General features: G+C 38.8%; 3 protein-coding genes across 4 annotated transcripts in view; 1 reads left to right on the forward strand and 2 right to left on the reverse strand.

The window, feature by feature from the left end:
• itsn2a (intersectin 2a) overlaps window positions 1-3,245 on the reverse strand; it is a 30,430-nt gene extending 27,185 nt beyond the window's left edge. Inside the window, exon 1 of one of the 2 annotated variants that reach the window (XM_025056989.1) lies at window positions 3,100-3,245. The gene's annotated coding sequence lies outside the window, so the exon portion shown is untranslated. The remainder of the gene's footprint in view (window positions 1-3,099) is intronic. The other variant, XM_025056988.1, reaches the window with a different exon arrangement.
• Window positions 3,246-5,272: 2,027 nt separating this feature from the next.
• ddx1 (DEAD (Asp-Glu-Ala-Asp) box helicase 1) lies at window positions 5,273-10,877 on the reverse strand. Its single transcript, XM_008313260.3, has 26 exons — window positions 10,774-10,877; window positions 10,623-10,674; window positions 10,455-10,518; window positions 10,345-10,374; window positions 10,124-10,220; window positions 9,973-10,020; window positions 9,798-9,881; window positions 9,601-9,684; window positions 9,440-9,516; window positions 9,283-9,355; window positions 9,120-9,196; window positions 8,910-9,024; window positions 8,634-8,772; window positions 8,473-8,533; window positions 8,255-8,353; window positions 8,075-8,164; window positions 7,708-7,896; window positions 7,486-7,537; window positions 7,248-7,394; window positions 6,993-7,084; window positions 6,834-6,906; window positions 6,663-6,735; window positions 6,459-6,501; window positions 6,277-6,372; window positions 5,902-6,022; window positions 5,273-5,815 (listed from the first exon to the last, which is right to left on the reverse strand). Exons 1-26 carry the CDS (start codon window positions 10,787-10,789, stop codon window positions 5,685-5,687), a joined length of 2,223 nt encoding a protein of 740 aa, XP_008311482.1. The 5' UTR covers window positions 10,790-10,877; the 3' UTR covers window positions 5,273-5,684.
• A 77-nt stretch (window positions 10,878-10,954) lies between these two features.
• nbas (NBAS subunit of NRZ tethering complex) overlaps window positions 10,955-24,104 on the forward strand; it is a 107,057-nt gene continuing 93,907 nt past the window's right edge. The window contains 9 exon segments of the mRNA XM_008313261.3: window positions 10,955-11,197; window positions 11,520-11,571; window positions 12,224-12,260; window positions 13,282-13,359; window positions 13,904-13,951; window positions 14,979-15,022; window positions 17,497-17,630; window positions 19,389-19,522; window positions 23,501-23,599. Coding sequence (XP_008311483.1) covers window positions 11,105-11,197; window positions 11,520-11,571; window positions 12,224-12,260; window positions 13,282-13,359; window positions 13,904-13,951; window positions 14,979-15,022; window positions 17,497-17,630; window positions 19,389-19,522; window positions 23,501-23,599 — 719 coding nt within the window. The 5' untranslated portion in view covers window positions 10,955-11,104.

Genomic DNA, 24,104 nt, shown 5'->3' on the forward strand with positions numbered 1-24,104 from the left:
ATTACTTTGTCCAGAACATAGACATTGGCTCAAACACAGGATTACGTGATGGTGGTGTAAAGTAGGACATAAAGCAAGTATGTGACGTGAGCTAAGGTTTAAACTGTCAAATGACATCTTTATGTGTTACTAATCCACATGATGGGAAAATGTCAAGAACTCCAAATTTATCTTCATGGATTAAGTGGATTTTAGCAGCTTTTAACTTCAACCAAGCCGTTGACCTCATCAATATTAATTTGTCAACAGAGTGTTGAGTTTGTTGATGTAGTCAAAATGCTGTTCTCCTAAGCATGTGACAAGTCTTTAGGCCGTTTACAAAACAAATACTTCACAGTATTAGCATGTTGTCTCTGATGAAGTACATCGTAACTACAGACCTGTACCGTATCGTCAACAGTGTTTGATACAATAAGTCTGTGACGTCACTCATTTGTTGAACTATTTCTTTGAGTGTGTCTCAGGTCTCTCTGGTGAAGGTTTATGTGTGTGCACGTGTGTGTATGTGTGACACTTCACTGTCAGATTAGCCCTTAAATTCAAACACTTGTCCACCCTGAGGTGTGTGTGGTTTCTAAATACAAGAAACAAGAGCTCCCATTGGCTAGTGTTCCCGAGCCTTTGTTGTTCAAATAGGACACATCCTGGATTAAAAACCACAAGACGTCAACAGAAGACATGACTCCAGATCAACAGTGACTGCACCCTCTGATGTGCTCCACCGAGTCACGACTCCTAAACCCACAACAATTGGACGGGACAGGACAAGTTGGTTATTACAATATTACATTTTCTTTAATAAAAGTATATTCATGTTTTCAAGTGTATCTTTATAAACATGTATTGGGGCTTAAAAACATTTTCAAAATTGATTAGACACTTGTAATATGTAATAAAACTGAAGCAACCTGTTTGACCGGAAACTATGTTTTTACACTAGGTTAGCCATGTGGGGATGCTGAGAAATGACACACGTAGCACTTCTGATATAAGGGACACTGTGACAATAAAGATCAGTGACTGGTTCGCTGACCCACTGCACCATGGGAAAAAAATTAATCAAAGAACCTTTGACTGCGGCCTGCATGCTGATTGACACCTGTGTGAGCCACAACGGACTAGACGGATGTGAATATCAATGCCTTGGCCTGTGTGAGTGTGTCTGTGAATATGTGTTAGTGTGAGAGAGAGAGTCTGAGACACACTCCTTACACAGAGGGGGAGCCTGTTCAGGCAAAGGCACAACTCAGGAAGCTTTGCTGAAGCCGAAGAAGAAAGCGGCCTGTGTGCCCTGCTGTGTATCGTAAAAACAGACACATTTATTTGTTCTACTTCTGATCAAGAAAAATTCTTAAATTCATCTTCCTGATATGTGCTGTCATAAAAATTAAATTCATCTTCCTGATATGTGCTGTATGTGGGTCACCTCTAACAACCTCAGCCTCCTGGTCCTCTAAACTACCCTTCATGGCACTCTTAAAATGCACAGTCAGCAGTGTGTCTGCCCTCAGATCCTTACACTGGTGAGTTCTACAGAAGAAACTTCAACCTCTGACTCCAAGAGTCAGCCAAAACTGCCGCTAACCTTCTGTGGAATGATTCCATGTCTCCATGTCACGTCCTGAACGCCCTTTGGCACGTAGCTCCAATCAACACTGAGTGTATAGGAGTGTATGTGCTTTGGGGCAGTTACATAATGATTGTTGGCAGGTGGATGTGCAACAGAGTGGGATTGGGCCAGATGACACAGGAAGTACACTACAGATGGACTTTGCCACTTCAGCAGAGAAAACCCTCCCATCTCTATAGAACAGAGCGAACACACAAGGACACGCGCACGAAGCAATCGCTATAATTAGTGCATGCTGCAGTGAATGAACACAAACAGCTGAACGTTCTGCCGTCGTCTCCCACGAGAATTCCAAAAACCTGCTCTGACGTTCACACCTGACACACGTAACCCTCCGAGGTTAACTTTACTGAAACTAAAGCTAAACCTGAGCTGAAAGTTGAGTCGAGTGTAATGCTGTATTTCACAACACTCCTGAATGAAACTCCTGAGCTGTGTTTTGCAATCATTCACAGAGTCACTGGCAATAAGTTTTATGATTAAAAGCACCAGTTAAAAAAACAAAACAAAACTGCAATCTGTTATTCCATTAAATTCTAAATTAATTGCCAAATATTTTATTGCGACTAAGAATGATTCAGAAACAGAAATATGAATATGTATACCGATTACTTGGTGCAAAAATTAACAATTGACCTTATTTAATTTCTTTTTTTTTTAAATACTGTGTTTCAGACTCTAGTCTATATATATATATATATTCCAATACACTGAATTTTAACACTGCAGAATCTGTTTTACACTGTGACAGGTCAGATGTTTAGGACAGAATGATCATGAATGATGAGAATATTATCATGACCACAGACATCAAATAGTTTAGGTCAAATTCCATAAATTTGAGTTGTTTTATTTCCATCACAGAGACAAACCAAGCAAATGTGTGAAATCATTGCGTCATTTATGTGGGAATTTTCTCATTATGTTCATCTCAACATTTACCCCTGAATGTTTGCATACATGCAGGAAAAACCGCATTGTTTTAGTATAACTTGCAAATGACAACAAATGCAACAAACAATTGGAGCTCCCGTTTTAAAATGAAACTAAATGCAGTTGATGTATTATCTGATCACGCCAAATGCTTAGTCTCATCAACGCTGCTTCATTGAATTACACAAATGTTAATTTGTTTTTTTTCCCTCCGATCATGCATCCAAAACATACACTTGTGTAGAAAACCTAAAACCTCTTTTTTTCTCCTGCTGCTCTTCCTCTGCGGACCCGTTTCTCCTGATTTGGTTGCAGCTGCCAAATACCCACATATTTTTCTGTGGTCTAGAGAGTGATCACGTTTATAAGACTGCTCAGTGTTAATACAGGTAGGCTACACTGGACCTAACCAGGCAGGGGCAACACTCGTACCTTCAAATCCAGGGAAGGTTCGAACCCAGGTTAACAGAGACAGCAGCAGGATTTTACTACAACCCTGTCGCCCCCGTTGTTTTAAATGTGTGCTGTTTATTTACCTGTTGCAGCCAAAACGCGTCCCAGATCCGACATCCAGTCTGGAAATACTGGTGCTCCTGCTGCTGATTCTGATCCCGCTGCTGCTGTTGAGGAGGAGGGGACGATCCAGCAGCTGCGACGGGCGTGGACTAGAAATGGGCGTCTCCACTGTGGAGACACTGATCCGTGAGCAATTACACACAGGACTTCTGTGCAAGTCCCTTTCAAAATAAGACTCCATGTGCTGCAGCAATACAGTAGAGCAGCGGTCTGCTTAGATTTTTATCCCATAAAATGGATTTCGTTGTCCCGATCCCTCCCAAAACAAAATGTTTATTTGCATTTAGCTGTCAGTTAGTCAGTTGATTTGCCATTGATTTGAACATTTTCAAACCAATAAATAATTGTTTTGAATAATTTTATTTTCAATATGAATCAAAATAATTGCTATTATGATTTTTGCCACAATCAAATAGCCCTAGACGTCCCTCTGTTCCTTTATACATTTTACTGTTTTTTTACAAAACGTTTTTTAGTCAATTTTTGACAAAATAAAGTATGACGGTTTCTTTGGGGGGGGGGGGGGGTCCTGCAAAGTTTTCACATTAGTGCATATCATGTGTTATTTGTGAAAATATCAAAAATGTATCAGAAGTGAAACATTTTACTCTTTTTATTTTGAACATTCATAAGTGACTTGATGTAGTGCTCCTTGATATCGTGCTGTAGTTCTAAGAGAGTTCTTCACCTTTAGTTACACGGATATGAAACTGTAGCAAAATTAAAGGTTGAAATATAAACTTTTTAAAATCAGTATTATCATTATTCATCAGTATTTCAATTTTTAAATGTGTTTTTCTACCATCGAAAGATATCTATTTTATTCATGTTCCACAAGGGTAGGGTAGCGGAGTGATACATTTTATCGGCCAAGGGTTTGTCTACACTTTGGGCCCTCTACTAACGAAAGGGAGAAATGCAACCTATATGCCATTGCACTTCGACGATTGGTTGATACTGATACAAATTGCACATCAACGATTGGTTGTTGATGAGTGCAATTGCTCTGTTACGACAATAGAGGGCGTAACGTGTCGGCAGACAGGACTTACGCGGACGTGGTTGGAGACAGATAACGGCTGCGCGAGCACTCATCACTAAGAACCAATTGTAGAGGCGCAAGCGCACATCAGATCGACCAATCGTTGAAGTGCAATGGCACATCACTAAGAACCAATTGTAGAGGCGCAAGCGCACATCAGATCGACCAATCGTTGAAGTGCATTCGCACATCAGTTGCATTTCTCCCTTTCGTCAGTCAATCTTTGATAGTAAAAAAACCAAAATAAAAAAATAAATAATGATAATACTGATTCAAAATTGTTTTTTCTCAACCTTTAATAATTTCGCTACTATTTAATTCCGTTTAACTAAAGCTAAGTTAGCTACCACGTAAATGCTGAGTTTATACCTGTCATGACGATGCCAAACCCTTGTAGAGTGCAGTCGTTTTAGCCAGAAGAATTTAGACAATTTTGCAAAATAAAATTTAAAAATAAAAAAAAAATTATTTGGTCAAAATGGAGGAACAATTCTGGGCCTTGAATACGTAGACAATAAAATTATAAGAAAATAACAATAAAAATAATAATCCTTTGGTGACGTTTCAATAAAAAGTTGACGGGGGACAGTAACATATTGTAAATGTTTATGCAAATAAAGCTTATTAAGTTTGTTTGTTCAAATTGAGCTATGAAGAGAAATGTTACATAACATTAGCAGCTCTCAGCCGTTTTTATTTTGTGAAAGTAGCTCTTGGAGAACACAAGGTTTGTGACCCCTGTAGTAGAGGCACTAACATCTGTGGTGATGAATGTCATAAATTGCATTGTATTTGGAGAGCAATTTTAATAGGTATAATATAGGTAAATGGTTGAAGTCAAAGCACATGTGGATAGGATAAATTAAAATAATGAATAATAATAAAAAAATGTTATACTACTATAACATGTATTTTGAGAGTCCAGCTAAAAATGTAGTTTCCCCTAGAGGATTACTCCCATGTCCTGAAAAGCAAAATTGAAAATATGTCTGCTTGTAGATATATTTAGATCACTAATCTCTTTTAACACCCACAGCCAAAAAGATGTGTTTCAGTGTTTAAAAACAAATGACTGTAGACAAGACAATAAATGTCTGCTGCAAAAGTTTATTTCTGAAAAGAAACTTCATCATCAAGCCACTGAATTTCACCAATTCTCATTTTTCTTTTCTTAAAAGGAAACTTAAATATGTTATAAATTTGTATTAATCAAAGCACAAATCACAAAAAAACAATTTAAGTTTGAAGTGCAGGAAACACCTTTGACATGGATCAGACACAGGCTGTAATATGAAGTGTAATGTTGTCATGTCAAAACCCCTACATACACATTTTCTTGTTGTTACTGGTTTTAAACAAGACTGTGTAGAAACAAATCTTAAGACATAACTGATTACTTCCTATTTGCACACAATATCCTGTAGTCGTATAATGTGACACAATCTCTGTTCTGTATCTGCAGCCTCATTGTCGTGTCAGTAGGGAAACCTTGGTGGGGGAGATTCAGAAGGCTCTGAAAAGCTGGTTTGGCAAATATCCAAGGTGGAGGAAGGAAGTCTGGGCTTCGGTCTCCAGGCAAGAAAGCTCCTGGACGGTTGGAGCCAGGACATCCACATGACCCTTGTAGTTTCCACCTGGAGAAAAACAACAAGAGTCGGTGACTGTGTCCTGATCTACGGCACATTCGTCTTTTCTCTGTCACTCCGTTGCACGTACACACCTCCCAAAGCCCTGCGCTGACCATAGGTGACCTTTCCATCAAACTCATCCAGAGGTACTTTAATGTCCGACTCACACTGGGTGATAGTGCACTTCAGGTGCTCCTCGATGTCAGACAGGAGCTGAAATCATAAGAATAGGGAAAAAAAGGCAGAGACAAGAGTGAGAGGCATTTGAAGTAAAGCAGGGAGTGACGTCAGACTGAGATGTGGGAGGAAATAAAATGTCTCTGTGCTGTCAGGATTAAACACAACTTCATCACCTCATAGTTTTATTCTCATCTGTGATGTCTATTCCTGAACAAAAGGCATCTGTTGCTCCTCCAAGTCCACTGGTGAAACCCAGCGATCTGCTCTGACGCTACATGTTTGTTTACCTCTTTCTCATTGTACCATATGGTGCAACCTCCATCCTCCTTCAGTCGGGTGTTGTAACAACCTCTGCCTCGGTTTGGACAAACATGGTACCACACCTATGTAAGATTGAAACAGGTTTCAACAAGCAAAGTTTACTTTATAAACCAAGTGTGTGTGTGTGTTTTTTTATCATAACATCTACCTTTTCTTTCTCCATAGCAACCAAGGAGATGGCCAAACCCATTCTGTAAGAGGAAGAAAAAGAACCAGCTTCATTTTATTTAGTTACAAATACCAGTGAAATTTAATTCACATCAGAGTTGTTGTTGTAAGTTGTAAGTTCTGCTGAATAAGAAATCATAGTGATGGTAAATATATTTTAACAATATATTTTGGAAGAATTTACCTTTCAGCTCTTCCAACTCTGCCAATGCGATGAACGTAGTTCTGCTTCTCATCTGGCAGAGTCACGTTAATCACTGAAGTGAAAATGGACACAATTTAAAATTTTACACATGGAAAAACTGTTTCAGGGTTTGAATTCAGGAAATGATATATATTACAATATTACTGTTACCATAAGGGACTCCACTGATGTCAATTCCTCTGGCCGCTACGTCAGTGCAGATCAGGAGCCTCACCTCTTTTCTCTGGGGAAAAATAAAACAAAATATTATTGCTCCGTCTAACTGGTCGTACTTTGTCAAAGAGCATCGTTGAGGTTTGGTTGTTTTACCTTAAAACGATCCAGGTTATTTTTACGCTCATGTGGTTTGCGATCACCGTGGAGACAAACACAAGACAACTGGTTGCCTTTACTGTCGGGGCCTTAAAGAAACAAATGCACAGGTTGTAAATATCTCACCTTAGAAATGGTCAGAGTATCCTCTGACAGTGAAGGCATTTTTCAATGCTTGAAAAGGTTTGAGGTGAACAGAGTGAGCCCATTGCAACTGTATCCTCCACGTGTCTCGGCTGTGATGGATCTTACCTCCTCCCTGCTGGATGAAGTATTGCTCCATGTTGTCGCAGTCGATCTTGGTGCGGCAGAAGATGATAGCCTGGTCCATTTTGTGCTCTTTGATGGCCCTCACTGTGTACTCGCCTTTCAGTATCTTTATGGCTTCAGACCACATTTCTGGAAGGCAGACACACACGTCAATTTAAATATAAAGCTCATTATAAAACATATTAAATTTCACAAAATTAGAAAAATAAAATCTCCAAACCTGAAGAATTGGCTCCTGGTCTGGTGTTGTCTTTGGCGTGGACTTCATCAGTCTGAGAATAAATAAAAGGAAAACCTTAATCATAAATTAGAAATACCAACTTGATATATTTAAAAAACAGTGTACTAATTTTCATGTGGCTAATATAATAATTAAAAATAACTTGTAGATACCCTCTGCTTTTGCCCTTTTGGATTTCATGGCTCAGCACGCAAACCTTACCCTGATGTGGTTTTTGCCCAGACGCTCCCAGAGACGATCACTCTTAGGATTGACGGGCACCACCACATGGTGGACGGTCTCAGGGACGGAGTCCTCCCCCTTCAGGTCCACCCAGGTGGGAAAATGCATAATGCGCTCAGACAACTTCTTGACATCAAAAGAGTGAAGAGTGGCTGAGCAGACGATCACCTGAGAAAAACAGTGAATTTTCTTTTGAAAAAAAAAAGTACTGATTTGGAAACCTTTTACCTCTACCCAAAATATCTCAATATTGTAGCTTTGAAATGTTGTAAATTGAGGTCTATTTTTTCTTGTGAATTGAGGCTCCTCAACCATCTGTAGAAAAAAGACATTCTAAAATTCTTACCTGCAGCCTCTTGCCATCAGAGGTCACCTGTGGGATTTGGTTGTGGATTCTGTTGATGAAGTCTGTATATCCTGCTGACAGGAGGCCATCCTGTGGACAGACATTAGTTACAGGAATTGGTAACCCTGTCAAAATACATGTCCAAGGCTGGAGCGAGCTGTGCCTTTATTTTGAACATACACACTCATCCAGGACCAGAAAGCGAACTTGGGACAGACTGAGTTTCCCTGTTGATATGAGGTCATCCAGTCTCCCAGGAGTTCCTACCACAATGTCGACCTGATGGATCACATGAAATCACACAAAGTCGTCAGACATGGCTGGAAAGAAAAAATAAATCTCAAAATAAACAGACCGGAAGTTAATTATTTTATAATTAAAAACCAAATCTCACTCACCCCTTGTTCCAGAGCAGACAGCTGGTCTTTGGCAGCCACGCCACCGATCACCAGCAGTTCCCTGCACAAAAATGCATTAGAATGTGGCTCCATCTGCTGTTGTTAAACAGGCATTACATGTGAAACTGGAAAAGAAGCACATGTGGCTTAGAACAACCAACCTCAGCTTAGGGTTTTCCACATATTTCTTAAACTGTTTCACATTGTTCAGGGTCTGCTCAGCCAACTCTTTAGACGGCTCGATGATCAGAGCTTTGGGGGAGTTGGACGATGTTTTCACCTGGCTGACTTTGGCGCTGCCTGAAACAAAATAAAGCAGGCAGTTCTGAAAATAACTATCTTTTTCGACAACGTGTAGTTAATTCAGTAATTTGTGCAATTTCTGTGTTTTTGATTATTTGTTTTGTTACACCTACAGTAATGTTGCATCTACTCACCTGTCTGTGAGGATTTCACAGTGTGACCCTCTGGTGCCTGATTCAGGGCAACAAATCCACCCTTTGGGGGGTTTTTAAAGTCTTCTCCACCAAGATTGAACTTCAGCTCTGCATTCTGATAAGAAACAGGAAATTATTAATGTAAATCAGCTGCAAGACCTTTTGCCAGATTTTTTTTTGCAATCTGTAATCTGCTAATTACTAAATCACCTTTAGGACACAAGAAGCAAAGAAGGCCTGGTTCATCAGATTCTGCGGAATCTCAAATGCCACACCCAGTTCGGTGCCTACAAGAGTTCATCATATAAGAGTATGAAAAGCTACAGAAATGTTTTGTTATATAGCACAACAATAAAAACTAGTCATACATTACCATTTTTGGAGAACGATATCTGGGCTTTGTCTAAATCGAGGTAGCATCCAATTGTATCATGCATGGTAAACTCCTGCAGAAAATACACAATGTCATTCAATTAGAATCAAATCTGATCACACTGGTTTGCAGGTAGTATTGAAAGTGTTATTGATACCTCTCCATAGCTGTCAAACTGTTTGTTGTTTGACTTTTTTCCAGTTCCTCCAAAACCAAAACCATATTTATCAGTTCCTATAATGAAATAAAAAACAATATTATTCATCAAGGTCATTTTTTGGTACTGTAAATGAACAAAGGCACAGTAACAAGTGTTACCAAGGTCCAATGCTGCCTGATTGGTGGACCAGCCTACTCGACACAGACCCTGGTCATGGCAGGTCACCTCATAGTAGTACTTGCCTGGTTCAATAAAATGCAAGGACCCAGTCAGATTTGCATGACACCTTTGTTGCCCTATGATATATTATACATTTTACAACATCCAGTCTAATGGGATGAGATTCATTGCACACCTTTGGTGACACCTTTGGTAGAGCGACAGCCGTGCCACTCTTTGAACTCCCTGCTCTGGCAGCACAGTCCATCTGGACCGATCGCTGCAAAAACGAAATATAACAAAAAGTCATTATTTAAAAGAACAAAGTTGTTTTACTCAATTATAACACTAGGTCTTTTCACAGTTATTACCAAACGCTGGACTGCGGTCATAAGGATTCATCTGCCAGTTGTTAAAAACTGAAACAACACAAAAACACAGCAGGTCCATTATGAATTAATTTTTGTTTCACAGGCAAACAACAAAAAACTAATTATATCACAATTATTCAGATCATCTCACTTGCTCCTCCAGTCTTGACAGCTGCTCTTCCTTTCTTTCCTTCTTGCTGATCTTTTAGAGTTTCATACACTATCTGGATGACAGGGATACTGAAGGCCTGAGGATGACAGGTGATCTCAGTTAGTGTATGAGGGTATTCAAATCTCATTTATATAACTTTAATTGAAATAATAATTTAAAAAAAGATACTTTATTATTTGTCACTGGGGCGGAGTACTTACTCCAGTTTTACCACTGCCAGTTTCTGCTGCCTATGAGTAAATATAAAATCAATTGAGATTTCTGCACAATTTAAACGTAATGTTTGGTACACAGACAGTTGACAACTAACCATAAGTACATCTCCTCCACCAAGAATAAGGGGAATCGACTCTGCCTGTATGTCAGTTGGCAACCTGAAATAAAAGTATTGAGTATTAAAGAGATGCGACTAAAGATTTAGGCATGATTTTGCATTTCTTATGCGCACAGCCAACACGCAGCCCTGTCATTCACTCACAGCCACTCCAGTTCTTCCACAGCCTGTGCGATTTCAGGCATAACACCCATTTCTGTGGAACGAAGCGTGAAGTTAAATACCAAGTAGAGACAATTTGCTCAAATATAGACTTTAGTTCAACTAAAACGAGGACTTTATGCAAGTATCTCACCAGAATACGCTGCCATGACTGCTGATACGAACGCAGCTCAACCGGATGTTACGTTTCACAGTCGGCTCGGTCCAACATGTTTTATAGTCCGTTGCCGTAGCAGTTGAACGTTAGATCCTAATGGGAACATTGCTCCTAAGTCGTTAAGCCTATATTTTTATTTTAACATTTACATGCAAAACTTTTAATATAATATAAGAACACATTGTGTGCATTTGTTGCTTGAAATTATATATTTTGAAAGCATATTTTCAATTTCTAATTGCGTTTCGTTGAACAATTTTGACCCACGTGAGTCGCTGTAGACTGATGACAGTTTCTTCATGTAAACATGGCTGAAGAATGTTTGCTCGACAGCGACGAGGAAAATATTTTATATGATTTACTCGTGATCACCGAATGGCCGCCAGAGACGGACACTCAGGTTAGTGAGATTTCCACTTCCAATATTATCTTCAATCAACAGATTCCTTGCGTGGATGTACAGTCTGCAAAAATGGCCACCTATAATCAATTGCAACTGGTGCAGGGTCATCCACGCAAAGCCACGTAGTAACACCCAGTGTTGTTTAGCCACGTTAAATACTTCTAAGTTTTCATATCACAGCACTCTGTATTACCAGCATATGGCCATTTTATGGACATTCAGTTAACAAACAAGCATGCATTTACGAAGGACATCAAATGCATGGTTTTGTTTACTAACTGAACTAATTATCTCAACTGTCACCTTCCAACTTTTGCAGTTGCGTGGCAGCAAGGAGCAAACTGCCTCACTTATTACAAGAGCTGTAACAGGTAAGGTATGCATTTTATGCCAAATAAGAGCACAGTATGGTTTTTGGTTTAATTAAAGAAAGGCAATGCTCCGAGTCTGCAGTGTGCAGTGTTTGCAGAAGTCACAAAAAAACATTTTATATTAATATAATGCACGCAGATTGTTGGACAAGCAGTTTGTCAAAATAAATTCATCTAATTATGAAAACTGTTCAGAACTAATTTCACATATTACTTAATTAAAATAAGATATATTTCTATATATATATTTGAAAAGACCAAATTTTCTCTGCAGTTAATCACAGCACAACAGCCCAGAGTGAAGTTGCTCTCAACAGTTTACCGATCTACACTGTGTTATGCTGTACACTCCCAAAGTAATTGGGCCAAAACGTTGATGATGCTACAGTTTTATTCACAAACTCCCTGGGGACTAGTTTCATCAATTTCACCTCTATACACTCCTTGCTTCTTCTTCTTTAGATTTTAATTTCAGTGAGTATTACTGCCACCTGCTGTAGGGACTAACAAATAACTGCTGAGCTGTTTGCTAACTTGTTTACTGACTTTTTTTTGTTTCTGTATGATTTTTGATTTTGCTAACTTGTTTACTGACATTTTTTTTGTTTCTGTATGATTTTTGATCTTTGTGTTTGCGTTGTGTTTCTTTTAGGGCCATTTCGCTTAATTCTGCATTACTTATGGTACAGGTAAGTTCATTATTTTTTGCTTTAACCACAGTTGACAAAACTTTTGGACCTGTATGTTAGTCTATCAAACATGTCTAACATTTTAATATGCACAATATTGTTCTATAAATTTGTTATGCAATATGCATTTAAAATCTGGCATCCTGTACATACAACTAGTAAAACAAAAGCCATATAATATTTAGAATTGAAAACCAAATTGTAGTTAGGCCGTGGAAAACAAAGTATGCTATGTTTTCACTTGTCAGAGTGTGGATTAGACCTTGACTGCTTAAGCCTTTTGTACAATATTGTTTGCAAAGCACATGGTTTTCTATGTGGTAATCAGTGGCATCTAGTGGCCACTATGAACATTCACCAATAAATAAACTGTCCTTTCCTCATATGCCTGAGGAACTTGCAGTTGCATTGAGATGACATAAAACCGAGTTCTCAGCACCAAAATTGATTAAGATTACTGATAAAAGAAATACAAGAGTGAACTGATAGGATGGCTGATGGTTTTAATTTTATTTGTAGAGTTGTATTTGTTATGAATTCAGTGAAGACAGACTGAGACCCTGTTGCGTTAGACAAATACAGAAGAGTCAAACCTGGCAATTTATTTTGAACATCCTGACAAACTTCCGCACAGTTGCCAAAAGTTGCAAAATCTACTAATTTAATTATACCTGTGAAATGTGTAACGTGAAATACTCCTGACAAGGTAATAAAAAAATAAATCCCCTAATAATAAATTGTATGCTGCATTGCATTAAATTAGTGTATTTTTCTGACCTTTAACATTTGACATTATATTCTAACAAAACCTTCTAGACATAGATTTAAATAAATGTTCACTAAGATAACAGACACATTGACTGTGATGTGAAATAATAAACACCTGCACTTTTAATGTCTAAATATGCATCACTGAAGCATCGCTTCCAATAACTGAGTGTTTCCCGAAGGACTGGCCTTTTAGTGAGCACTAATTGAATTGTTGTGTTGTGTGTTAATGCTTTGTTCCTCTCAACCTCAGCCCCTCCAGCTCCTCTCTGCCTCTGGGTCTGGTCCGTCTGGCAAATAAGCAGATCAGCTGGCAGCTGGTGCTTGCAAGGTACTACACAAAACACGTGTGTACACACAAATTGGCGCGCACACAAACACGCACAGATCGATACCTGGACGTGTGCCCCCTTTATTGCCGACCCCTGTGCCGAGCTCCTCTCCCTCAACTTTAATTGTTCTCGTTGGAGGAGACACACAGAATGGAGGTGGATATTTAATTGACTATGGATCCGACCATGTTGTACAGTGTTAAGCACGGTCAATTGACACTGCAGATGTCCATTAGTCTGATATGCTCGATTCTTCGATATCATCCGTCTGCCCTTGTGCCTCTCATTTAATTCCCTCTAAACCTTTTTTTTCCTTCCGCAGTTCAGTGATCTGAGTTTTATTTCCTTCCTCTGCCCTTCGCACATTATCTGTACTGCACCAGCGTTGTGCTAAAAACACATCTATGATAATAACCATTCAGCTCAAATGGTCATGATTTCATCTGACATTGTGTAAAATTAGACTATCTTTTTTTTCTCTTTCTCCATTTACTCCTCTAATCTGCTGCTGATCTCTCTCTCTCTCTCTTTCTCTCCCCACAGTAACGGCAAACTCCTGGCAGTGGTTCAGGACCAGTGTGTGGAGATTAGGTAATGATTAAAATCAATAATTCCTCTCTGTGAAAGAGTCATTGTGTGCAAACAGCTGATTTAAAAGGCTTTTGGTAAATGTGGTTATTTATCAAGTCTCCTTTATGGAAACTGAGTTAAAAATTTAGAAAAATAAATAAATGAATTTTATGAAAACAACAGAAAAGATTCAGATGGAGAGGGTGTAAGACTTCTGCCTAAGCACACAGAGAAGCAGTTGTTTGTCCTCATTTTGAGTGGTTGTAATTATTTTCAGACACATATTCAATGTACTCTCTGTATACAGAGAAAATGTACTCGCTCAGTGGTTTGCTGTATTGACACAATCTAATGTTCTAAATGGTGCAAAATTGAAATGGAAGTCAATAGTATTGAGCCCTGTGAGCAGCACAAATTCAGCAGCATCACAGTCCCCATTTAAAAAAAAAACCCTACATTTATTTAAATAGGGAAACTGAAATAAGAAACTGGACAAAAAAAGACTTAAATGTTGGGACTGAATAATTCAGAAACATCTACCTCTAAAATGAGATTTAAGTCTGTTAAGTAGAAAAATAACTAAAATAACTTCTACTGTTGTGTTGTCTTTAACCTGAATCTTAAGTGTTGTCGACCTGCTGTTATTGAGAGCAATTAGTTTTAACTCTCGGTGCTTCGTTTTCCCCACACTGGATTCTGTTTCTCTCTCGAGTCCTTTTCACCCGACTGTTGTTTAATCACAGTGTTTTATAGCCTTGTTTCGTGGTATTAGTTGGTGTGAGTGAGTGTTAACACAGCTTAGTGGATAAGGCCTTGAGCTGAGTGAAGAGTCTGTCCAAACAGTGGCCGCTCTGCAGACCTTGTCTGTTTGATCCATAGAGCTATTGAGTTGGCAGAGCCATCAGTGGCTGTTACCCACCCTATACCAGGACATGAGGCTGAGTGCGTGTGCGGATGTGTGCGTGTGTGTGTGTAGCCTTGGGTGTGTGACATCCTTGTAATGTCGAAGTGTTTTCTCAGTGTGTGTGTGTGTGTTTTTTTTCCTCAGGTCTGTGAGAGATGACTTTGGTTCAGTCATTGGGAAATGTCAGGGTAAGATCTGAGTTCCATGTCTTCCATCATCCTCTGCATATACACCAGCTGTATTTTTTACACTGTAATATTCACTGCAGACGTTCAGAAAGTTCATGTGAATATTTTTTTAATACAAATCTTTTTTTAAAGAAAAATGAAATATTAGAAATATTTTTTTTGTCATTCTAGACACCAATAATTGAGATGAATAAAGGGTTAAGGTCTCATTTGGCTGCCTGAGGTTTTAATTAAGAGTTGAATAATGAGTTTTAGTATGTACTACATGTCCATGATTGCAGACTGTAAAAACAAAAGCAAATTCTCTGTGTCGTTTTATCTACCTTATTATTTCCTTTTTATGATCTTTATCATCTCTTACAGCCTTCTTTTCTGCCCTAGTGTCTGTCACTACATTTGTTCTGCTCCGTGTAGTCGTCATTACGGCTGATTGTTCTAATGGCATGGACAGCAGTAGCCCAGGGCCTTTATAAGCCTCAGCCTCCTCTTTTTTTTTTTTTTAAATTCCATTTCATTTTCTATTTCTCTCCTTCCTTTTTTACTTTTACTTCATTCCATTTCATGATGATTTGTCGTAATGGATTCTGCAGTGATCTTGCCTTTAATGGTGGACTGCGCTTCTTTTTTTTTCTTATCCCTGCGTGTTATGCATCCTTTGTGTGAGCGTGTTTGTGTGTCGCTCTCTGTCTCCTTTTCTCTCTCTCACCTCACTCCCTGTCTGCTCCTGTTGCAGTGGAGTTGTCTCCCGCTCTCTACATAATTCATAAGTGTTGAGTTTGAATAAAGGCGTTTGTGGGGCTTTAGATAGAAAGCATTTACTTGATGGTCGTCTGGTGTATGTTTCGCCCACCATCCTTAAGAGGGGAGAGAAAGAAAAAAGCACTCAGGATGGTAGCATCTGATTTTCCGGCTTCCCAAAAAAAAGATACCCACGTGGAAATGCAGCTCCTCAGCCACAGACCATCACACTGTAAACACTTCTTCAAGGGAGGTGAGGTAACAAAGGAATAAAGTGTGAAGATAAAATGAGAGGAAATTTGGGGGAAAAAATAACAGAGGAGATGCTAGATACAATGGCTCCCATAATAGCTTCTTGTCTGTTCCTCATCAGCAGAGAGTCTCAGAGGTGTATTAAATTGCCGTCTTCCTGATGTGCTCTCTGATACTTCAGTTTTGAAATTTGTTGAGCTATTATTTCTCCCAGCTGGTGCAGGATTCGTTGTTTTTCACTCAGTCCCTCACTCTTGCTCCTTCTCTCTCCCCCAGCTCCCCCTCTTCCTGTCTGTCCTGCCTCCTGTCTTTTCACTTTGTTGGTGATTTTAAATTCCAGTCACACAATATCTGATGCCTCCATTCATTTGCAGCATCCTACACCAGGGGTTGCATCATTCCTCAGTCAAGAAATCCACTCCAGTAAAGACAAAATAAAGAAACAAAATGACAAATAAAAACTAGGGCCATCTTTCTGTTCCAGCAATTAATCATGATAAGACAAGATACATTACAATCTTCAGTAATCATGATTAATCATGAGTTATCTACAACTTGTGATTAACCTAATTAAAAGTTTAAATCCAGTGACCATCCTAATAAAAACATAAATAAATAATTTATGTTAATGTGGCTTTGAAGGGAGACGTATGACAGCAGCGCCTTGAGAACGTACCAGCAGGCGGGAAAGTACTTCATCACACAGATATGGTTACACTCGCAGCACTGCTGAGCCAGCAGATTGGCTAAAACACTAGCCCATACTTCAGTAAAAGCAGGATTTATGATCACACTTCTCCTCCCCCATTTTCCTCGGCCTGTTTTTACTCACCCAGTTCTGCTCCGCTGTCTTCAACACTTGTGCAGAAGTGTGTGTATGTGTGTCAGTCTGCACATGTTGGAGAGACAATTATTGAGATGTATTACTCCAGCTATCCTTCATGGATGAACTGGATTGGTTGTTGGACACGCTGAGCTGATGTATGGCATTAGCTTAATCCTCCTCCTCATCTTCTCCATCTGTATTCATTTTATCAACAGCATACCACAGAGACACAGGGATTACTCTTATGCAGGTCCTATTCCTATTAAAATGGTACTTTATTTTCAATATGCAATAAATCAAACCAGAAAAGGACTATAGTTCTTTTTTTTTCAGATTTCAAATCACTTAGAAATTAAAAACTGTAACAAAATGAAAAAGAACAATAACGCATTGACTCACTTAAAGTCAATTATTAAACTTAATTATAAAGTCACATATATAGGATAGCTGTCTGCTACCACTTGGTTGAAGAATATTTAACTGTTTTCAATTCTCAAATATGTAACCGACCAACTCGAAAATTTTCATTCTTTTGCTGCTCTTCAAGGGTTAAGGTTTTGAACCATGTACCGATATTATTCATTTTATGTTATTCACTTTACAGAAGGTCTACCAAACAAAGAACAAACATCTTTTTTTTTTCTTTGGTCTTTTACAGTTCCTAAAGACCCAAACCCACAATGGCGAAAAGTGGCATGGAGCCATGACTGCACCCTGCTGGCCTATACTGACAGCACTGGGACCGTGCGGCTTTTTGACCTCATGGGCAGTGAACTTTTTGTCATCCCACCGGTAATGACACACATAAACCTAAAAACTATTCTTCTTCTTTGTTGTTGTGTTTTAGGAATATATTCAACAAAGAATGTCGGAGATGTTTGCCAAGCAGGAGAAAAATAAAGAAAAAGTGCCTAAAGAAGACTAGAGTAGGAGGGGCTAGGGGAGCCGAGGTGGCAGCCAAGAGAAGATAGAGAAGAAAGTAAAGTAAAAGGAAGTGAAGATGGATATGGAGAAAATAAAAAATAGATCAGAAGGCTGGAGATGGAGAATGTGATATGAAATGAAGATGATTTAGATTGAATGGAAAAGAAAAGGTAAAGAAAAGTGAAGGAGTAATAAAAAATCATTTCATTGAAAAGTAACATTTAAAGATGAAGATTACAAATAAGATAATGATGTAAAAAGACAACGGGGCTGAAGATAAATATGAGGAAGAAGATTAAGAAGAAGATGAAGGAGAAATAATAGACATGGACTTAGTTACACCACTCTATATTTGATTCACTATATTACAAACCTTTCATTTATACACCCATAATATTGCCTTGTAATATGCAGGGGTCTCCACCACTCGTTAAGCTTGTTAAGTTTACCATTGGCACCTGGCTGTGGAGGGTTTGGGGCCTTTGTTCAGTTGTTCTGAATGGTTTGGGTTGCTTAAAGTAAGGCATTTTCACACACACTAGCAGTCTTGACACATATACGCGTTCATAACACTCTACTTACTGACCACATGTATTGATTTATTATAAGAATTGTGGGCCTTGAGGTTTAAAGAGGAAGATCAATCTAATTAATAATGAATTAATAAATTCCTCCTGTTAAAACCTCAATGACATGCGTTGTATCCACACTGTGTCCAGTTGCTGGACCACAGAACATAAAAAAATGGGTCCTCGGATGACTTGGGCAGTGCTGTGCCGTGGCAGCACAGATTTCCCCTCCTGCCACTCGGAGCTGACTGTCACCTGCTCTTGTCAGCCGCCCTCTGGGCTTTCTGTCTGTCATGTCTGCTTTCAAACTCATTGTCTGTTGGCTCTTCTGTCCTCTTGGCTTTTCATTCTTCTTTTTCTTCTACTACTTCACTTCTACGTCTCATCATCTCTCCCTCGGGTTGATTTTTCAGACACCTGCTGCTGCTCCACTTCTCCCTAGAACCCTTAACTCGCTCCCCTCGTGTGGCTTTATTCGACCTGCCATTTCAAATTTGTCTCCCCCTCTCCCACCCTTAATGCAGTCTGTGTTTCTCCTCCGACCTCATGATACATAATTTTCTATCCATCATTTCTTCCCCTGCCTCCCTGCAACTTGTCAGATAAGGGCAGACACTTGTTCCTTCCTGCAGCCACATTCATATGTCTCAGTGTTAGTGTGATCCAGCTCATTCAGTGCCATTGTACTTTGTCATGTAAGTGTCACACATTTACATCAGGGGCCCCCGCCACGATCTGGTGTTCTGTTTGTCACCGTTAAGTGCACACACTGATGCTGTTTTAGGAGATGTTAAGAAGCCCACTTGACACCAGGTGTGTACGGATGAAAAGACATCTACATTTTTTTTTGCTTCTCTGTTTGGTATTGTTTTCTGCTTCCCCCTTTTTTCTGTCTTTTCTTTTCTGAGTTTTTTTTAGCACTTGTAAAAACATGGCTAGGTCACAGTGTAATAAATATTAAAGAATGTTCTCGGTTTCTTCCGAATTTTTTTAAAATTTTTATTTTGAACCAGCCGCTTTCATAATGATTTTTTTTTATCTCTCACGTGTTTCTCAGGTGCTGAGTTTTCCAGGTGATTTCAGCTGTGCAGTTGCAGGCCTCGTCTTCTTGGAGTACAGCGCCAGTGCTCAGTGGTTGGCTGAGCTGCTGGTCATCACATACGGGGGTGTTCTCAAGAGCTACCTAGTCAGGTGAGAGACACAACAGCGGTGGCATCAAACTTCAGTGATCCTAACACATGTAGACAGCTACAAGTTTAGGTGTAACTTTCCTAATATGCCTCAAAAGGGCCCTTGATTTTACTCTCAAACAACAAACTGAGGTTGTTTAGGCTCCTCCTTTTTTGTTTTTGTTTTATGTGTGTGTATTATCCTTTATATTTTATTTATGTAGTAGTGTAGGGTGGTCATTAATGTGGCCTGACCGGACCTGCGTGACCCTGGCTCATCCAGTTTTGGTAGATTTTCTAAAAAGAAAAAAATATCTTTGCAGTAGTTCCCATGTGTTCTCATGATAGAAATATGTGACATGGTCCACATTTAAGTCCTCAGTATGAGCAAACAGAGTGTACTTAGGCCTGTAATAACAAACAAACACTTATAATCTTAGTGGCCAGACTGTTTAAACATTCACAAGACTGTCATAAAAAAATAAGTGGACCCTTGGATTTAATAACTTTTGGTACCTCCTTTGGCAGCACTAACTCCTGAAATAACTTCTTCCTGTGCCTGTGGATCAGACCAGCTTAATGACCAGTCCATTTAGTTGAGTCATACACCGTACTTAAGTTGTTTGATAGGAACTGCTCTCGAGGTCGCCCTCACAACGTTACTGAAACGTTCCGAAAGAAGTTTTTTCTTCAAATTCTTCTGTATTTGACGTCACATACTTTTATGTTCGGGGCTGTTATTCCTGCGCCGACACCCTCTGATACAGCACATAACTTACCAAAGTGGGAATTCATTTCTCACTACATAATGACAGGATGCCAAGGTCAGATGCAGCAAAGTGGCCTACGCTCTGTCAACCTTTTGTTGCTGGATCTTGCAGTTCCCTTTTAACACTTTGCACTGTGCTTCTTCTGTCTAATCTTTAGGTCAAATAATGATCACAGCTGCTTAAATAAGTATTCATGTATTGATCAATACTATGATACACAGCTTTATATATATATATATATATATATAAGAATATAGAAATATATATAAATACATGTCTACCTGTGTTAAATAAATATACTTATATATGCCAATGTGAAAATGTATGACTGATGTATATACCATAAGCATGGTTGTGTGAATCAGAAACAAGAAAATAATAACAAATTTACAAGGAAATATATATAATATACTGTATACACATTTAACCATTACTTACAGATACTTTCTAGTAGATCTACTTCTCTTTTTAATATGAATGTCATTCAACCTTGTTCCACTGCATCAGTGATGAAATCCTGATGCTTTTATGAGTGCAGAATAATAACACTTACTAAAGTCACCCTAAATCTATGGAGCGTCAAGGTGATCTTCAAATATTTTGCCATTACAACCCATCACTGCTGCTGCTATGTTTACATCATCCTGAGAAAAGAACAATTGACCTTGCCTTCCATTTCTGCCCTTCAAGTGGCACCAATTACTGTGAGGATCTCTTTCACCACTTTTGAAACTATTCAAACAGACGATACGACTTGACACACATCAGTGGAATCCAGATGATACCTTAGCTGTACGAGCAGCAGTCTGACGTATAACTGCTTTTCATCTCTTAGTCTTTTCAACTGCACACACTCAGAAATTCATCAGATGGGATTAAACATAAAATTGCTTTCAATGGTTGTACTTTAACTCACATAAGGTGTGTTTAGCTTTGATTGCACACCTCTGGTGAAACATGAACGAGTCTCAGTGATTCGGCTCATGCTGCAGTTCGCACTCAACATCTCAGATGCAAAGGAAAATAATATATTTTTTTGCAATTTTAATCAGAATGAATGAAGCTAAGATTCCTCCCATCATATTTTTCCCCATCGCTCTTTGTCTTCACAACTTACAGTAAACACTGGAAACCCTGGTCAGCAACTTCTCTCAGTATTTTTGTTCCAGTCTTTTCTTCAGTTTTGACCCTGACACTTTTTGCTTTATCAAATTTAAACTTTTCAAAGAAGTTAGTCTCAGGAACCAAGAAGCATTCCCCTGCTGTTTTCATATCCTCTGCTTTAAATTCATGTCATTTCTATAAGAACCTGGATTGCAGAGAGCATCCTATTTGTGGAATTTAATGGATGTGTTTTCTGTTTGTATGTACATGTTCAGAGCCCTGGACGCCCTTTTTTAATACCATTGCACCACTTGCCAGTCTCATTCAAAGACACATTTTTAATATCTCTCTGTGTGTGTGTATGTGTGTGTGTTTGTCATTCTTGTGCTCCCCTCACTTTTTTTTTCATTTAGCATTGTTTAATGGGCATTATCCCAAAGATTTGCAATTTCATTCTTTATGATTATAGCAGTCACACTGCACCTGGGTGCATTGACACTTGAAGACACTGGGATGAGATTGTGCATGTGTCTCGAATCCTGATCAGATGACATCCTGCACTCCAAGACTTTGCGTTGGTCTGCAGAAGAGAGAGGAAAAATGCTGATTTTTTTTTCTATTACAGGCAGATACCAGTGTTTCTGTTAGTGTCTGTGTGTTTGTGTGTGTGTATGTATGTACTGTATGTGTGTTTGCACTTGGTTTTCAGTGGATGTTAAGATAATACTATTTTTAAAATGATTATTCCCAAGTCATTTAGGCACTATATGAGTATTTTGGTTGACTTGGAGTTGAGCATCCATTTATTTGGTTTATATTAAAAGTAAATGGTTAGTCACTGAACTTTATATACAGCCATGTTATATAAAGTTAGATATTATCGTTGGACAAAGGAAATATAAATTATATATAAATAATAATATAATTAAGTGCATTGTAGCATTAATAAAAAACATTTTGAAATTAATTTGCCCTCTGCAACCCCAATGAAGGACCTAGCCCCCCACCTTACAGAAAAATGATTAGAGTTTGAGTGTTTGAATGTTCTTCCTCTGTAGTCATTCCTCTGGAGTTGGAGAGTTGGATTAAAGTAATTAAACACTCTAAATAAACCACTGATATGAGTGAGAGTGTCTCTATACAGTGTGGGCTCATGTGATGGCCCTCCTCACCAGGTGACTGAAAGGATTTGCTGCTGCTGTGGCCATGAAAATGATTGAGTGTTAGACGTTGTGTGAATGAAGATTGGGGCTTGTTTTATCGTATCAACGTAAGGGCAGGAAATGGAATGAATATTCTGTCAGGTTATTAATACATCAACAAGTGACAGGGGGCTGGAATAGAGTTAGTGTACGGAGCTGTTATATTTTCATTCCCATGTAAACTGTGGGTCCTCAGAAGTATAGGTGTACAGTACAAGGATTTGTGATGGTGAAATAAAATAATTCAATTGTGGGTGACATTTGCTCTGCATTTATTCTGGAAGTGCTGGCTGGTAGTTGAAGGTTCATTTTCAGTGTGGAACACTGCACACACACACACACACACTCACTCACTCTCTCCTTCCTCATATGACTGCATTCCAATGTTGTCGCTCAAACACACAGGATTACTATTTCAGAATTTAAGCAGAGCCTTGACAGTCAAACGCCTCTCACTCTGCCAGCACTTCTGCCATCAGTGTGTGTTTAAACTAAGACACACAGAATCACATTTACACATTTCACAGCAGTGGAATGAACACATAAATGTCGGGATAAATCTGAACTATGCCAGTGTTTCAAATTTCCTGCTCTTCAAAATTCCTTACATCCATTTCAGCTTCTCTCTCACTCTACACTTCACATTACCAGCAGACATTTCCCCGGTGAAATATGCAACAAATTAAAGCACAAATTACACAACATTTCCTCTAGTGCCAGTCTAATTTAGATTGCCCACTTACATTTAGACATTATATCAAACCATGCTTCATTTTAATTGCAGCTTGTGAGAAAATTGCCCTGTCGTCATTTTCATATCATTTCCCTGCATCATTAACATCTTCCACATGTTGATGAATTTACTTTATTTTATACCAGAGTTCAATATCAGTTGACCTTCATTGTGCCTTTTCTGTTTCTCAGTGTGGGAACCAATCAGAACTTCCAGGAAAACCACAGCTTTAATTTCTCAGCCCACTACTCTCATGGCATTACATCTGCTGTCTACGACCCCGGCCACCGGTAAGTCACCCTTTATTAACAAACAAAATATTGCATAATTATTTACTGTTTTAAAAACATTTTTGTTCAATAAAGAACATTCTGCAGAACCACATGCACATTTTAGATTTGTCATGCAAATATTATGTACCTAATCAGGTAACCCAAACAAGTTTAACATGCCAAGTATCCTAGAATAGTGCTTCAATTAGTGAGTGAAACACATACATACATTTGCTGCAGCAGTGTAGTATGTCTATGATATAAAAATAGAACTTTATTAGCATGACCTCACTGTTTTCATCACACTCCCACAGTTGGCACAAAACAGCTCCCGTTTGGCCTGAGATGTTGGTTTGGCAGCTTAATGAATTCTGGCAGCAGTTGTTCTCACTGTGCCAACTGATGTGTATGTACTGTATAGGCAGGATATGTGCTTGATTGTGGTGGAAAGATTCAAGCATATGTTTTAATTAGCACATTTACCAGAATCATAGATTATAACTAATTTAATCTCACAGACCCC

Source organism: Cynoglossus semilaevis, chromosome 7, assembly GCF_000523025.1.
Source record: "Cynoglossus semilaevis isolate Cse_v1.0 chromosome 7, Cse_v1.0, whole genome shotgun sequence".
NCBI classification, from domain to species: Eukaryota; Metazoa; Chordata; class Actinopteri; order Pleuronectiformes; family Cynoglossidae; genus Cynoglossus; species Cynoglossus semilaevis.

Excerpts from the sequence above, each read along its gene's own strand:
- ddx1 (XM_008313260.3), bottom strand. Across the intron at positions 9,882-9,972 it reads TGACCGCAGTCCAGCGTTTG|CGATCGGTCCAGATGGACTG; the intron begins GTAATAACTGTG and ends TCGTTTTTGCAG. Across the intron at positions 9,356-9,439 it reads AGTTTGACAGCTATGGAGAG|GAGTTTACCATGCATGATAC; the intron begins GTATCAATAACA and ends TATTTTCTGCAG.